General features: G+C 67.1%; 4 protein-coding genes across 4 annotated transcripts; 2 read left to right on the top strand and 2 right to left on the bottom strand.

The window, feature by feature from the left end:
* Positions 1 to 1,442: 1,442 nt before the first annotated feature.
* Positions 1,443 to 3,793, top strand: EMIHUDRAFT_441645 (hypothetical protein). Its single transcript, XM_005785711.1, has 6 exons — positions 1,443 to 2,054; positions 2,135 to 2,557; positions 2,627 to 2,669; positions 2,739 to 3,051; positions 3,118 to 3,538; positions 3,608 to 3,793. Exons 1-6 carry the CDS (start codon positions 1,478 to 1,480, stop codon positions 3,718 to 3,720), a joined length of 1,890 nt encoding a protein of 629 aa, XP_005785768.1. The 5' UTR covers positions 1,443 to 1,477; the 3' UTR covers positions 3,721 to 3,793.
* Positions 3,794 to 3,842: 49 nt separating this feature from the next.
* On the top strand, positions 3,843 to 4,753 carry EMIHUDRAFT_229897 (hypothetical protein; the record flags this gene model as incomplete). The annotated part of the gene is made up of 2 exons (XM_005785710.1): positions 3,843 to 3,983; positions 4,064 to 4,753. The coding sequence occupies 2 exons, from the start codon at positions 3,843 to 3,845 to the stop codon at positions 4,751 to 4,753; spliced, it is 831 nt and encodes a 276-aa protein (XP_005785767.1).
* Positions 4,754 to 4,997: 244 nt separating this feature from the next.
* Positions 4,998 to 5,675, bottom strand: EMIHUDRAFT_229896 (hypothetical protein; the record flags this gene model as incomplete). Its single annotated transcript, XM_005785709.1, has 1 exon — positions 4,998 to 5,675. One exon carries the CDS (start codon positions 5,673 to 5,675, stop codon positions 4,998 to 5,000), a length of 678 nt encoding a protein of 225 aa, XP_005785766.1.
* A 4,382-nt stretch (positions 5,676 to 10,057) lies between these two features.
* Positions 10,058 to 12,883, bottom strand: EMIHUDRAFT_364060 (hypothetical protein). The gene is made up of 2 exons (XM_005785708.1): positions 11,709 to 12,883; positions 10,058 to 11,542 (listed from the first exon to the last, which is right to left on the bottom strand). Exons 1-2 carry the CDS (start codon positions 12,070 to 12,072, stop codon positions 11,220 to 11,222), a joined length of 687 nt encoding a protein of 228 aa, XP_005785765.1. The 5' UTR covers positions 12,073 to 12,883; the 3' UTR covers positions 10,058 to 11,219.
* Positions 12,884 to 13,217: the final 334 nt, after the last annotated feature.

The following is a 13,217-nucleotide window of genomic DNA, read 5'->3' as shown; positions in this document are numbered from 1 at the left end:
GTGGAATCTTGTCTGTGGCCTTGACCCCGTGGGGACGGGGGCGGGGAACATGGGAGGACGGTGGCCCTGAGTAATGTGTCGGCCAAATATGGGCGTGAGGCAGCCAGCGGACTGTCTGTTTTTCGGGCGTATCGGATAGTCTGTCGCGATGCTCTCAATCCCTATCGTAGTGAATAGCGTGTGGCTCTCTCGAACTCGTCGATATATTGCGGATAAACTGCTCTTCCCGCATAGCTTGCAGAGAGTCAGAGGCGCAGAAAGGCTGCGAGTGCTCGACGAGTCTTGCGAGCTGCGCGGTCAAACCTGGGGGGAACTGACCGCATCAAGGCGGACTTCCGAAACCTGGGTGAGCACCTCTGACGGTTCTCGCTCCCCATCGAGCTCTTCTTGCCGCACGGCTCTTGCTGTGTGCCGGCACAGAGCTCCGTGCCAGCCTTCCAGCGTGATAGGAACGAGTGTATCGCTTCGACGGATCGACCGTGCTTGTTATCAAGACCGATGTGACGCACACAGTGACACATCAGACGACACATATTCTCCCACCCGCCGGGACGCAAAACGCTCTCGACGAGAGCCACAAGAAGGCGTCCACACAGCAAGCCGCTCGGTCGATCACGTTGCTCGCTCGATGCCGGCGAGCGCATGGCGCACGCCTTGGACGGTGGCGAAGCCAAAAACACCGATGGTGGCCGTCCGCTGGCGTGAGCGGCGGCGGTCGAGACCTCACCATTCGCGCCGACGACCCAACCTCACGCGGAACAACCCAACCCGGGCCAACCCAACCCAACCAACCCAACCCAACCAACACGAAACAACCCAACTCAAAGCACGATTCTGAAGTTGGGCCCTCGGTTACGCAACACGGGAGGGTCCTTTGAGAGATTTTTAGCAATACTGTGTTCACGAGATTCAAGTGGCCACCTTTTATGAGACCGGAGCGCCGAGCCTCGCTACGGTGAGGGAAAGGCGGAGGACGGTGGACAATCCTCTGCGAGCGTCACACGCGAGGAGTGGGGGCCAGAGTCGCGCCGAGCCCGGGCAGATACTCTAAGGGGGCACCACGGAAACTTAAGGGTTGGTGTGCGGCGGGCCGGTGATAGGAACGGACGTTACAGTGGTGTCCGGCCGGCGCGATCACCGAGCTGTGACGCTCAGGGAAGCCTGATGAGGTACTCGTTTCTTTGCCCTGGGCTGGCCTACGGCCCGTGCTGGATCAGCTGAGCAAGGTTTGGGGAGAATCCTATGTTGGGATCTTCAGATATTTTTTTTGACGGATGACCGAAAATTGGGCAAAAACGGGTGATTTTGGGGTACGTACCACGCGGAATCGACCCTATCCAGTGCTCAAGTGCTCAAGCACACACACACACACACACCGGGGGTACGCGTTCGCGTTTCGTAAAATTCTCCGCCGTTCCGGCGCACTCTGCGCCGCCGCACCCCACCACAAGGAACACCACAGTGGTTGCCCCTTCCTATGGAGCGTTTCGGCGCCGCCTTGCTGAAGAGTTCCGCCGCCGCCGTGGCGATTGCGGCAGGCGCGCTCTGCCTCCGCTCCCTTCTCTCTCCCAGCCCGGCCGCCGCGGATCTTTCGGCTCGCGCCGCCAAGGCCCGCGCCAGCCGCGACGCCGCCCGCGACGCGTACAAGCGCAGCCGGCTCGTCGCGCCGTGGCCCGCTCCGAGCGACCACTCGCCCGCCGCCGAAAATATGCGCCACATCTGCAGCCTCAACGCCACGGCGCTGCTCGAGGAGATGACGGCCGGCAGGCTCACCTCTGTGCAGGTCATGCGCGCCTTCTGCTCCCGCGCCCTGCACGTCGGAGAGAGGCTCGACACAAACGCGCAGGAGTGCTTCGCCGACGCGCTCGCCGCCGCCGAGGAGGCGGACTCGGCGCGCGCCGCGGGCAGACCGCTCGGCGCGCTGCACGGCCTTCCGGTGTCCGTCAAGGACCAGCTGGACATGGCTGGCTGCGACTCGACCTGCGGGCTGCAGGTGCGGTGCGGCGCACCCGCCGAGCACGACAGCCTCCTTGTCAAGCTGCTGCGCGACCAAGGCGCGCGCTCCGCGTGTGCCAGCCCCGCTGCAGCGCCGACGCCCGCTCGCGCAACCGTCCTGCGACCGCCCCGCCGCCAGGCGCCATCCCGTTCGTCCGCAGCAATTTGCCGCAGTGCCTCATGCTGCCCGAGTCTGCCAACCGCATCTGGGGCGCGGCGCGCAATCCGTGGGACGCCTCTCGCACCCCCGGCGGCAGCAGCGGCGGTGAGGCGGCGCTGGTCGCCGCGCGCGCAAGCCCGCTCGGCATCGGTACCGACATCGGCGGGTCAATCCGCATCCCGGCGCACTTTTGCGGCGTCTTCGGCTTCAAGCCGACCCCCGACCGCATCAGCAATCGCGGCGTCGCGGTCCCGCGGCCCGGCAACCGCCCGTCGGGCCAGATCGCCGTGAAGTCGACGGCGGGGCCCTTCGGCAGGAGCGTGGCGGATCTGCGGCTCGTGATGCGGGCGTGGCTGGCGGGCGGCGGCATGTCCGACTCGGACGTGACGTGCCCTCGAGCAGGCTGGGCCGATCTCGGCTATGTCTCGGCTGTACCTATCTCGGCTACATCTTGTGACGGTCCGCGAGCAGGCTGGGCCGAGGCGGAGCCGGGCAAGCCGCGAGGGCGACTCCGGCGCGGCAGACAGAGCGGCGGGCGGCGGCTGTGAGAGGGCCTCACTTTCACACCACCGCGCCCGAGCAGGTTTGGGCTGCTGGCGACGGACAGCTTCTTCGACCCGAGCCCGGCGTGCGGCCGCGCGGTGTCCGAGGCGGCGGCTGCGCTCGAGGCGGCGGGGCACGAGGTGGTTGCGCTGCCGGGCGAGTTTTACGAGGCGGCGCTGCTGTACGTCTCCCTGCTCGCGGCCGAGGGCGGGCTGCAGGGCTTCATCGACGGCCTCGAAGGGGAGGAGCTGCTGCCGATGTACTCCTTCCTGCTCCGCATCGCCACCCTGCCCGCACTTCTCCGCCCCGCCCTGCGCTGGGCCCTCCGCCACCTCCTCGGACAGCCGCGCATGGCGAGCCGATCGCCCGGCGGCAGAGCGCGGCGCGGCGGCCCCAGAGGCGCGATGTGCCTGCGATAGGCGGACCTGGTCCACGCCGGGCGGCGGCACAGCGTGCACGAGTACTGGCGCGCTATCAGCCGGAGGGACGTCCTTCGCGCGGAGCTCATCGAACGGCGTGGCGCGAGGCTGCAGCTGGGCGCTCGCGAAGGCCGCCTCTTCACACCGTCGAGGCGCGAGCAGGTGGCGCGAGCTGCGGCTCGACGCGCTCGTGTGCCCCGGGCTGGGCGTGCCCGCCTTCCCACACGGGCTGAGCACCAAGCTCAACCAGGCTTGCTCGTACACCTTCCTGTGGAACAACTTCCACTTCCCCGCCGGTACCGTGCCGGTGACGACGGTGCGCGACGACGAGCAGCACTACTCGTCCGGCTTCTCCGACACCCTCTCCGCCAACGCCAAGGCGGCGGCGGCCGGCTCGGCCGGCCTGCCCGTCGGCGTGCAGGTGGGCGGTTCGGCCCACCCGGCCCACCGCGCCCCCCTCCCAACGGCCCTCCCGCCGGCCGGCGCGCAGGTGGTGGCGTTGCCGTGGCAGGACGAGCGCTGCCTCGAGGCGATGGCTGCCCTCGAGGCGGCCCTCCCCGCCGACGCGAGGCGGCGCGCGACCACGCCGCCGGGGCTGTTTGATTGAAGCCGCGCCGCGCAGAGAGGCAGCCTCGAGTTGCCCTCTCATTTTTTAATTTTCCCATCTACAGTAAGATTGTTTTTTCTTTATTTGACTGAGGAAACCTCCGAGAAGCCGCCCCGACATGGTGGTGAAAGTGATCGGCGCCGCTGTGCGTGTGGTCGAGACGCCAGAGTTCTACATCGACGAGTACGCGGGCAACGTAGGAACCAAGGACGACCAGCTCTCCATTGCGGTCGTCAGGGTCGCAGAGCCGACTGCCGAGGTTTCGCTCCCGGAGCCCCGACCCTCTCCGCCGCAGCCACGACTCGCAGCACTCACCTCTCCGGCCCTCTCCCGCCCTAGCCGTGGCTGACGCTGCACTACGACGAGTGGATCTGCGTGGTCAAGGGGCGGGTTGACTGCGAGTTTGAGGGAGGCAGCCTCACGGCGAAGGCTGGCGAGACCATCTTTGTCGCCAAGGGCACACGTTTCCGGCCATCCTTCCCCGAGGGAGGCACCGAGTACGTCCCGGTGTGCATCCCGGCGTTTCGGCCGGACCGCTGCATCCGTGAGGACAGCGACGCGAAAGAGTCGAAAATCGCAGAGAAGCTGCAGACGCTGCACGCGCCCGCCAGCGCGGTGCTGTCGGAGCCACCACCCGAAGTGCTCTACCATATGTGCCCCGTCCCTGCGTGGGAGGCGGCCAAGAAGAGCGGCGGCGCCTACTACCCCGCCACCTTTGAGGCCGATGGGCACTACACGCACGCGACGGGCGTGCCGGCGCGGCTGCTCGAGACGGCCAACCACTTTTACCAGGACGACTCGCACGCATGGGTTTGCCTGCAGATGACGCGGACGGCGCTGCGCCAGGCGGGTATCTTTGTGCGAGACGAGGAGGCGATGCCCGTCGGCGACAAGGCGGTCGGCGAGTCGTGGGGCAAGTGGGTCTGCCCACACATTGTGGGTGGGATCCCGCTGTCGGTGGTGGAGAAGGAGCACCCGATGAGCCGTGAAGGGCCACAATTCACCGCGATCCCCGGGGTTTGCGACTGAGCGCGCGCGCCTAGGTGGGCGTTGCCGGCCTGTTACCCGACCGCAAAAACGAGAGACGGGAGGACAAGCGGAGAGGCGCTACCGCTTGGTGCTCCTCCCATGTACGTACTGCTTACGTCGGATATCGGGATGACGGTGGGGGCGGGACTACACGGATAAATTCTCCAGTCGTTATCGTAAATCAGCGACATTCACTTCTCACCACGCCCCGCACCCCAGATGGAATCCAGTGGCCTTGGCGCGGCTAGCGTCCGTGGAAGGCCGCCTGGTTCCGCGTCAGCGCCTCGCGCCGCACCGAGGAGGCGCCTTGCGAGGAAGTGGAAGGAGCGGACGCTTCGCCCGTGCCGTCCCTCGTCGAGTGCGGCGCTTGTCTGCGCCCGCCATAAGTGCGCTGGGCGCGAGCTGGCGCTCTGCGCACGGGCGGGCCGAAGGAGCTCATTCGCACAGGGTAAGGGAAAGGGTCGATGCCGGGAGGGGAGCCGACTGGCATCGGGCCAGGCGGCACCGCCCGCGCCGACGCCTCGGCACGCTCCCTTGCGGCGACGGCCGCCTGCTGGAGCGCCTCCACCTCGTCCCGCCGCGCCTTGGCTGCCGCCTCCTCGGCCTTGACCAACTCGGCGATCGCGTCAGCCTCCTCCTGTGCGAGACGAGCGGCCTCGCTCGCAGCCTTCTCTGCCACCCTTGCTGCCTCCGCCCGCTGCCGGGCCATCTCCGCAGCCTGCGCGGTGCTCTGCTGCGGAGTGCCGCCGAAGCCGCCGCCGCAGAAGCCGCCATAACCGCCCCACGGCCCGCGAGGCTCGTAGCCCGGGCCGCCATATCGGTACGGAAACCGGCCCTGCTGCATCGCCGGCGGAGGATGACGCAGCGGCCCAAGTGCGAACACAGGAGCGACAAGCGCCGTGCCTGCGATGAGCGTAGCCATAGAATTCCTAGGCGATTCGGCTGATTCGCAGAATTTACGCGCGTCCGTTTTCTTTCTTTTTTTCTTACACAGAAAGAAGAAAGATACAATCACCGAATTCGCAGGTTCCGTTGTTTTCGCTTTCAAAATTCTTTTCCAGCGTCCCGCGATTTCTTATCGTGGCCCGGGGTTCTTGTTTTGCAAGCCCAAGCGGCAGACGTCCTCTTACCCTCGACCCCAGTGGGGGGCGCCCACGCCGCCTAGCTCTGCGGACGGGCCCCTCCACCCTTCACGTACGGATCATGTTTTCATGTAGTCCCCACAATCGCTGTCGTGGGATCGCTTGTCATGTGTGTGAGAGAGTGCGTTGTGTTCTTGTTTTCGCAGTGGAGGGCGCCCGTACCGCCTAGCTCCGCGGACGGGCCCCTCCAGCTCCACCCTTCACGTACGGATTAATCATGTCTCCCTCCCTCCCTCCCTCCCTCCCTCCCTCCCTCCCTCCCTCCCTCCCTCCCTCCCTCCCTCCCTCCCTCCCTCCGGCGCACACGACACCTGCGGGGCGCGAGTACCAAGTTCGCCACCCGACCGCCCGACGTGCCACAACTGCCGCCGAAGGCGCTCGAGCCTCGAGCACTCTCTGCCGCTTGGGCTGACCGCCGGGAAGAGGCGGAGCGCTGGCGCGCAGCGCAGGCCCTCCCGACCATCTTTGACGCCGCTGCGGAGCTGCGCGCAGCCGTGGCCGCCCTCGCCGGCGGCGCTCTCGCGGCCGGCTTGCTCTGCTGCTGCGGGTGTAGGAGGTTGGCGCGGGGCCGGGGTGCGCCGCGCAGAGGCGAAGCAAGCGAGACTGAGCGACGTCTGACGAGCTAGACTCTGCGCGCCAGCGCGCGCGCGGCGGGGAGACGGCGGTGGTCCCCGCAAATACGAAAAAATCTTTCTTTTTCCAACGGCTGGAATTCCTTTTCCTGGCTCAGCGACGGAGGAGGTGAGCCCTCGCCGCAGTTAAAAAAGAAAACCAAATTCCGAAGCAATTACGTTGCGCCCTGCAATGGGTGGCGGCACGACCCACCTCCCAATTGCCGGATTCAAACATGGCATTACGTCCCCGCGCTCTCCCGGCACACATGCTCTCACACCCCGCCGCACACCGCGCGGGCTGATCGACTCCAACAAGCTCCTCTATTAGTGCAGCTGAGCCACTAAACGGCCCGCCGTGCAGAGGCACCCGATACCTCACTGCCCCGGCGCCCACGCCTCGACCTTCTTGGGCAGCAGCTGGTCCGACAGGTCCTCCCCGTGGCCAAGGCAGCCGCTTTCACCCTTGCCCCAGGTGAACACGGCGCCGTCGGCGGTGCTGGCGAGGCTGTGCCCGCCTCCAGCCGACAGGGTGACGACGCGCCGCCCCGCCAACGCCTCGATCTTTTTGGGCAGTAGCTGGTTCTGCCCGTCGCCGTGGCCCAGCCGGCCCCAGGCTCCATGGCCCCAGCTCCAGACAGCGCCGTCGGCGGTGAGGGCGAGGCTGTGGTAGTCCCTAGCCGACACAGCGACGACGCGCGGCCCAACAAAGGCCTCGATCTTCTTGGGCAGCAGCTGGTTCTGCTGGTCGCCGTGGCCCAACTTGCCTTGGTATCCAAAGCCCCAGCTCCAGACAGCTCCGTCGGCGGTGAGGGCAAGGCTGTGGCTGCCTCCAGCCGACACAGCGACAACGGGCTGGCCGACAAAGGCCTCGACCTTCTTTGGCAGCCGCTGGATCTGCTCGTCACCGTGGCCCAACCTGCCGGAGAGACCAAAGCCCCAGCTCCAGACAGCGCCGTCGGCGGTGAGGGCGAGGCTGTGGGCTGCTCCAGCCGACACGGCGACGATGCGCTGGCCAGCCAACGCCTCCACCTTCTTGGGCAGCGGCTGCTGCTGCTGGTCGCCGTGGCCCAACTGGCCATCCTCTGCATCGCCCCAGCTCCAGACAGCTCCGTCGGCGGTGAGGGCAAGGCTGTGGCTGCCTCCAGCCGACACAGCGACAACGGGCTGGCCGACAAAGGCCTCGACCTTCTTTGGCTGCAGCTGGTCCTGCTCGTCGCCGTGGCCCAACCTGCCGGAGAGACCAAAGCCCCAGCTCCAGACGGCACCGTCGGCGGCAAGGGCGAGGTTGTGCACGAGTCCAGACGTCACGCTCACGGCGCGCTCGCCGCCCAGCGGAGAAGGGAGGCGGGTCGGCGTCTTGAGCTGCGTCACGCCCTCGCCGTGCCCGAGGAGGCCTGGCTGCCAACTCTCAGCCTTGCCGCACGACGAGAGCCGCCCCTCGCCGTCGATGAAGAGGCTGTGCCGAAGAATGCCTGCGGCCGCCTTCGCCGGCGGGTTGGCCTCGCGCAGCAGCGCAGCGAAGCACAGCCACCGCACGGCGCAGCTCTCGCCCGCTGGCTGCGCCGGCAGCTCGTAGCCGCGCTCTTGCGCCCACAAGCGGATGGCCTCCAGCGCAAGCGAGGCGTGGAAGAGCAGCGAGACGGCCGCGACGCGAGCGATGTCTGCGGGGTCGCAGCGAGAGAGGGCGCGCACGAGGAGCTCCCTGGGGAGATCGAGGAGGCGGGCGGGCGGGGGCGTGTCTGGCGGGGGCGCGGCGGAGGTGGCGGGGGCGAGGCGGCGCGAGCGGCGCGGCGGGGTGGACATCGCGAGGAAAAGAAATCGTGCGTCGTTGGACTCCAGTGCTCCAGCGTCTATTATCCCTGTGTGGTGGCGGCGTGCCGTCCTCCCATCCCTCCCTTGGGTTGTCCGTTTTTTGTTTTTCTTTCTTTCTGCTCCAGCGTCTCAGAACGAGGCCGGGGAGAGCGATGAGTCAGAGGATGAAACAGCAGGAGAGAGGACGACGAGAGTGAGAAGACCGCGAGGCGGCATGAAGGTCGCTGCGAGAATTGGCGAGAAACTGCGAAGAGAGATAGGAAGAGGTAGACGCCCGAGGGTGGGTGACGGCTGTCCCCACAATCGCTGTCGTGGGATCGCTTGTCGTGTGAGAGAGCTGAGAGTGCGTTGTGTTCTTGTTTGCTAAAGAAAGAAAGAAAGAAAACAGACAAGCCAAACGAGGGATAGGGGAGGGAGGACAGGGTCCACACCTGCACGAGCAGGATTTTGGAAGGACGATCAGGGCAGAGGGGGACAGGTGGGCTCTCCTGCTCCTGACAAGGGACACGACAGGCTCGCAGCGCGGTGCACGGTGGAATCCCAACTCCACAGACGGTCTCATCTCAGTCTTGAGCACTTGAGCACTGGATAGGGTCGATTCCGCATGGTACGGGACCCCTCGATCGTCTCGCCCTCCCTCACTGGTGTGTTCATTGGGGGGGTATCTCAGTCTAGCGACCTGCCTCCAGTAGTGGTTGCGAGAGACTGCCTGTGGTTGCGAGAGACTGCGGCTCCTGATGTGTGTGTGTCACTCCACTGTGTCTGGTGTGAATCCCAACCTGTGTCTCCACATCAGGAGCCGCAGCCGGCCTGCTCTATCAATCAACCCCGCAGCCGCGGTGGCGCGACCGGACCGCGGTTCGCTCCTTTGCATGCCGTCGTTCGTTCTGCGCTTTCTCTTGTGGGGAAGCCGTCGCCCGCGCCTCACCTGTCGCGTGAATCGTGTCGTGCGACCGCCTTTTGGAGCACTTGGAGTGCAGTCATCAACCTCACATCCAGGGCCGGGGAGCTGAGAAGCGCACCCAGCGAGCCGGATGATCGGCATCGGGCTACGGGCTAGAGAGCCCTGACCCCTAGGGGGGGGTGCGCGTTCGCAGGGCAAGGGCCTTAAAGTAAACACAGTTCTCCGAGAGGGCTCCGTGTACCGGGTTTCCCCTTAACTGCAGAACGCCCCCTCTACTCGGAGCTAGTGGACACGGACACTACGACACCACCCGTCACGTACACACACGACTGTCTAACGTGTACACTGCCCGGCCTCGTCCCCCACCCTTCAGGGTGAATCTTCAGTTTGCGAAAAATTCTCTTGTGGCTTCGCTCTCTGGCCTTGGGCGCCCATGCACAATCTTCTGCTCTCCAGCGCCGTCGCGGCCGCCTGCCGCAGCCTCGAGGGCGTGCAGAACTTCAGGCCTGTGCGCAGCCTGCCGGGCTTGTTTCGCTCTGCGTCTCTCGAGCAAGCCACCGCATCCGACGCGGCCTTCCTGCTCGACTCGGCGCGCGTGCGCACGATCGTTGACCTTCGCAACGACGACGAGATCGCTCGCGCTCGCGCCACAGCCACGCCCGTCGGTCTGAGTCTGCTCGCGGCCTTTGACAGCGGTGCCGCTGTCGGAGCCTCGTGCATCGCCTCGGAAGGCAGCGGCGTCCTCCGCCGCTTCCAGGTGCCTCTGCTCGGCGACGTCGACGGGCTCCTCGACGAGGTTGCGGCGCGTCTGCCCACAGCCAAGAGGATGGAGGCCGCGCTCTACCGCACGGTGGACATGCGCCGGCACGACCGACTCGTGTACGACGCCCTCTCGCAAGGCAAGCAGCAACTCCTGTACACGTCGATGATCGCGAGTGCGCCGCCCGCGGTGTGGCAGCAGGCGCTGTCCATCGCCGCCGACCGGCGATCCGGCAACGTGCTTATCCACTGCGCGCGCGGCAAGGACCGGACCGGCGTGCTCGCGGCGCTTTTGCAGCACGCAGTGGGCGACGCACCGGAAAAGATAGTCGAAGAGTATGCGCTGTCGGAGGTCCTGCTCGGCGAAGGCGGCGGCGGCGGCGGCGGCGGCGGCGGCGGCGGCGCGGCCGCGCAGCAGTCAGTATTGCAGAGCAGCAGCAGGCAGCAGCAGCACAGCGCTGGCGTCGATTGGTCCGCATTGCGCGGCTCGCCTCCAGCCGCGATGGAGGACACGCTCGGTTGGGTCCGCTCAAAGTATGGGGCCATCGACAGCTTTCTCGAGAAGGTTGGCTGTGGCGAGGCTTGGCGCCAGAGCCTGCTCGCAGAGCCGGCGCTCGCGAGCAGGGGCTACGCTCGCCGGGTCACAGCGGGCGAGAAATCGGTGGTCGCTTCGTGACACAGCGAGAGGGGAAGAGAGAGAAGAAGAGCAGCGCCGAGAACACCCAACGTTATATGTCTCTCGTCTGTCTGCCGGGTGTACAGTACACTTCCTTGCTGTGTTACTCTTCTGGCACGGGTGAGCTCAACAGCTCATGTACTACTCTGTAACCGTCGTATGAACACACAACCGCACGCAATGCATCTCGTCGGGGGGAAAGAGAAAACCAAAGCGGCGCTCAAGCGAGAGAGGAGAGAGCGGCGCGCGGCCCGAGACTGAGGCCGCCCGGGGGTGCCCCAGGTGGACGGCGGGGATGGAGTGGTCGAGACGACGGGGAGACGCGAAGAGGGGGACGTAGAGAACGTGGACCGCGCGGACGCGCCGGCCCGCAGACGCGGAGAGAGGGGCAATAGACACGCCAAACAGACGAGAGAGACGGGGGGAGGACGACTGGGAGGGCTTCAGAGTGCGCACGGACCACTGGCACTGGTCCGTGGAGAGAGAGCGCGCGCGAGGAGCGAGAGCGGGGAGGCGGAGGAGCGAGGCGTCGGACGCGTGAACACCACGAGTCGCGGGCTCAAGGCAGCTCGTAGCTGCCGTCGCGTGCATCCTCGGCGCCCGTGAAGAGCGGGCCCGGCACCGGCCTTCCCGACGTGGGCAGCTGGAGCTGCGGGGGCGGCAGCTGCGGCGGTAGCTGCGACGGCAGCTGCGGGAAGCGCGGGTGGAAGTGGCCCCTCTGCAGCGGGTGGTCGGCGGAGGGGAAGCGCTTCGTCTTTGCGGCGTGGCCATTTCGCGCCTGGTTCTCGAGTTTGAGTAGCCGCTGCCACCGGTTGCGGATGGCGTGGTCAGTCCGGCCCGGCAACGACTGGGAGATCTGGCTCCACTTGTGCCCGTGCGCCTGCGGAGTAGCGCCGCGGTTGAGGAGCGAACCGGCAGCGGCTCCGCGGGAGGAGAGGGGGGAGAGAGCAGAGAGCAGGGCAGGTGGGCCCGCAGGGGGAGGGGGGGGGGGGGGAGAAGGGAGGGAAGGCGGGGGGGGGGGAAAGGGGGGGGGGGGGGGAAAACACCTTTACCGAGTTGACGACAATTGGGTCCTCCTCCGTCGTCCAGCTCACGCGCTCGGGTTTGGCTGCCCCCTCCTCCTCCCGCTGCCCGTCGGAAGAGGTCAAGGGGGGGGCCGGCCCCGCAACGCCCCCCCTCGACTCGCTGAACTCGTCGGGGGCCGCGTCCCACGCGTCGGGGCCCTTGCGCTCCATCTCCTTTAGCCGGGTCCACCGGTTCCGCACCGCGTCGTCCGACCGGCCCGGAAGCCGCTCCGCTATGCGCCGCCAGCGGCAGCCGAGGCGCTGCACTCCGTCGCGGATAATCTGATCCTCGGAAGCCAGCCACTCCTTCCGCTCCACCTCCTTGCCCCGCCGGCCGCCGAGCTCCATCTCGACCGCCGTGGCGCTCGGCCGGCCGTGTGGCGAGCGGGCGGGAGGGAGCAGATTCGGCACGGTGACCGCCGCCGCGAGGGACCGCTGCGGCACCGCGGGAGGGATGTGCATGTGCATCGCGTGCGCCGCCGGCTCCGCAAAGTGCATGGCCGGCCGGCTGGCCTGGCCGATCAGGCCGTAGAACATCTCGTCGGCGACCTGCCCGGACGCGTGGAGCTGCTGCAGCGCCTCCTCCGCCTCGAAGTGCGCCTGCGCCGCCGCCTTCGCCGCCGCCTCCTCTGCGACTAGCGCCTCGAGCTGCGAGAGCCGGATGTCGGAGAGGCGAGAGCTGTTGCTGGCGACGGAGGCGGCGCACGGCGAAGGGGGCTCGGTGTCGGGCTTCGGCGCCAGGGCCGCCGCATCCGCCGGGTCGGGGATCGAGATCCGCTTGAAGCCATCGCCGAGCTCCGCGAGGGTGTCGGCGGCGTCCTCGTCGCCCTTGGCCGGATTGGCGCCCTCATCCAGAGCGCCTTCGAACGGCGGCGGAGCGGTGGCGGCGCAGCGCTCGCTGAGCTCCCAGATGTCCATCGCTCCGTCCGGCGTCCGCTGCTTGCGCACCCTTGGCCACATACCCGGCTGCCCCTCGCCGAGAAGCGCCGGAGCGGCGTGTGGCCCGTCGCAAGGCTCGCGCTTGGAGCGGCCGGAGATCCGCGCGGGGGCCGTGTAGTAGCGGCCCGCAGAGGAGCCCTCGCCGAACGGAGTGGGAAATAGGGAGCCGGTCTGTTGCATGGCTGGCGGCGAAGCAGGAAGATCGCAGGTCCTAAAGGAGCTCGCTTTCGCGGGCTAGGAAGTCGCGGCGGTTTTGGAACCTGGCGCTTCAGCTGGCGCTTAGCTGGACGCCAAACACAACGTGACGTGGAGGCGTGTGAATGGCACACAAAAAGCCGCCCGCCGCAAACAAACAGCCGGACAAATCGCCTTCACAGGCTGCAAGTACAGCGAGCGCCATCTCGCTGGCCTCTCCGCAAGGCCTCCCGACCGCGTCGAACTCATCGGCGCGGGCTCTCTCGGCTACGGGACCGGCCCCAGCTTCGGCTGAGGGAACCTTCGGCTGGAGGGCTAACAAGCTGCCGAGCCCAAATCACTGTGAGAGAGAGAGAGTC

The sequence above is a fragment of the Emiliania huxleyi genome (genome assembly GCF_000372725.1).
Source record: "Emiliania huxleyi CCMP1516 chromosome Unknown EMIHUscaffold_159, whole genome shotgun sequence".
In the NCBI taxonomy this organism is placed as follows: Eukaryota; Haptophyta; order Isochrysidales; family Noelaerhabdaceae; genus Emiliania; species Emiliania huxleyi.
Note: the sequence above shows the minus strand (reverse complement) of the source record. Positions and strands in the feature narration are given on the sequence as shown.

What these genes read in the sequence shown, in the direction of transcription:
- EMIHUDRAFT_441645 (XM_005785711.1), top strand. Translation starts at nt 1,478, where the DNA reads ATGGAGCGTTTCGGCGCCGCCTTGCTGAAGAGTTCCGCCGCCGCCGTG. An exon ending in CAAGCTGCTGCGCGACCAAG is followed by an intron (nt 2,055 to 2,134) that starts GCGCGCGCTCCG and finishes CCCCGCCGCCAG; the next exon opens with GCGCCATCCCGTTCGTCCGC. An exon ending in GCCTGCCCGTCGGCGTGCAG is followed by an intron (nt 3,539 to 3,607) that starts GTGGGCGGTTCG and finishes GCCGGCGCGCAG; the next exon opens with GTGGTGGCGTTGCCGTGGCA.
- EMIHUDRAFT_364060 (XM_005785708.1), bottom strand. Translation starts at nt 12,072, where the DNA reads ATGGAGCTCGGCGGCCGGCGGGGCAAGGAGGTGGAGCGGAAGGAGTGG. An exon ending in AATTGTCGTCAACTCGGTAA is followed by an intron (nt 11,543 to 11,708) that starts AGGTGTTTTCCC and finishes GCGCTACTCCGC; the next exon opens with AGGCGCACGGGCACAAGTGG.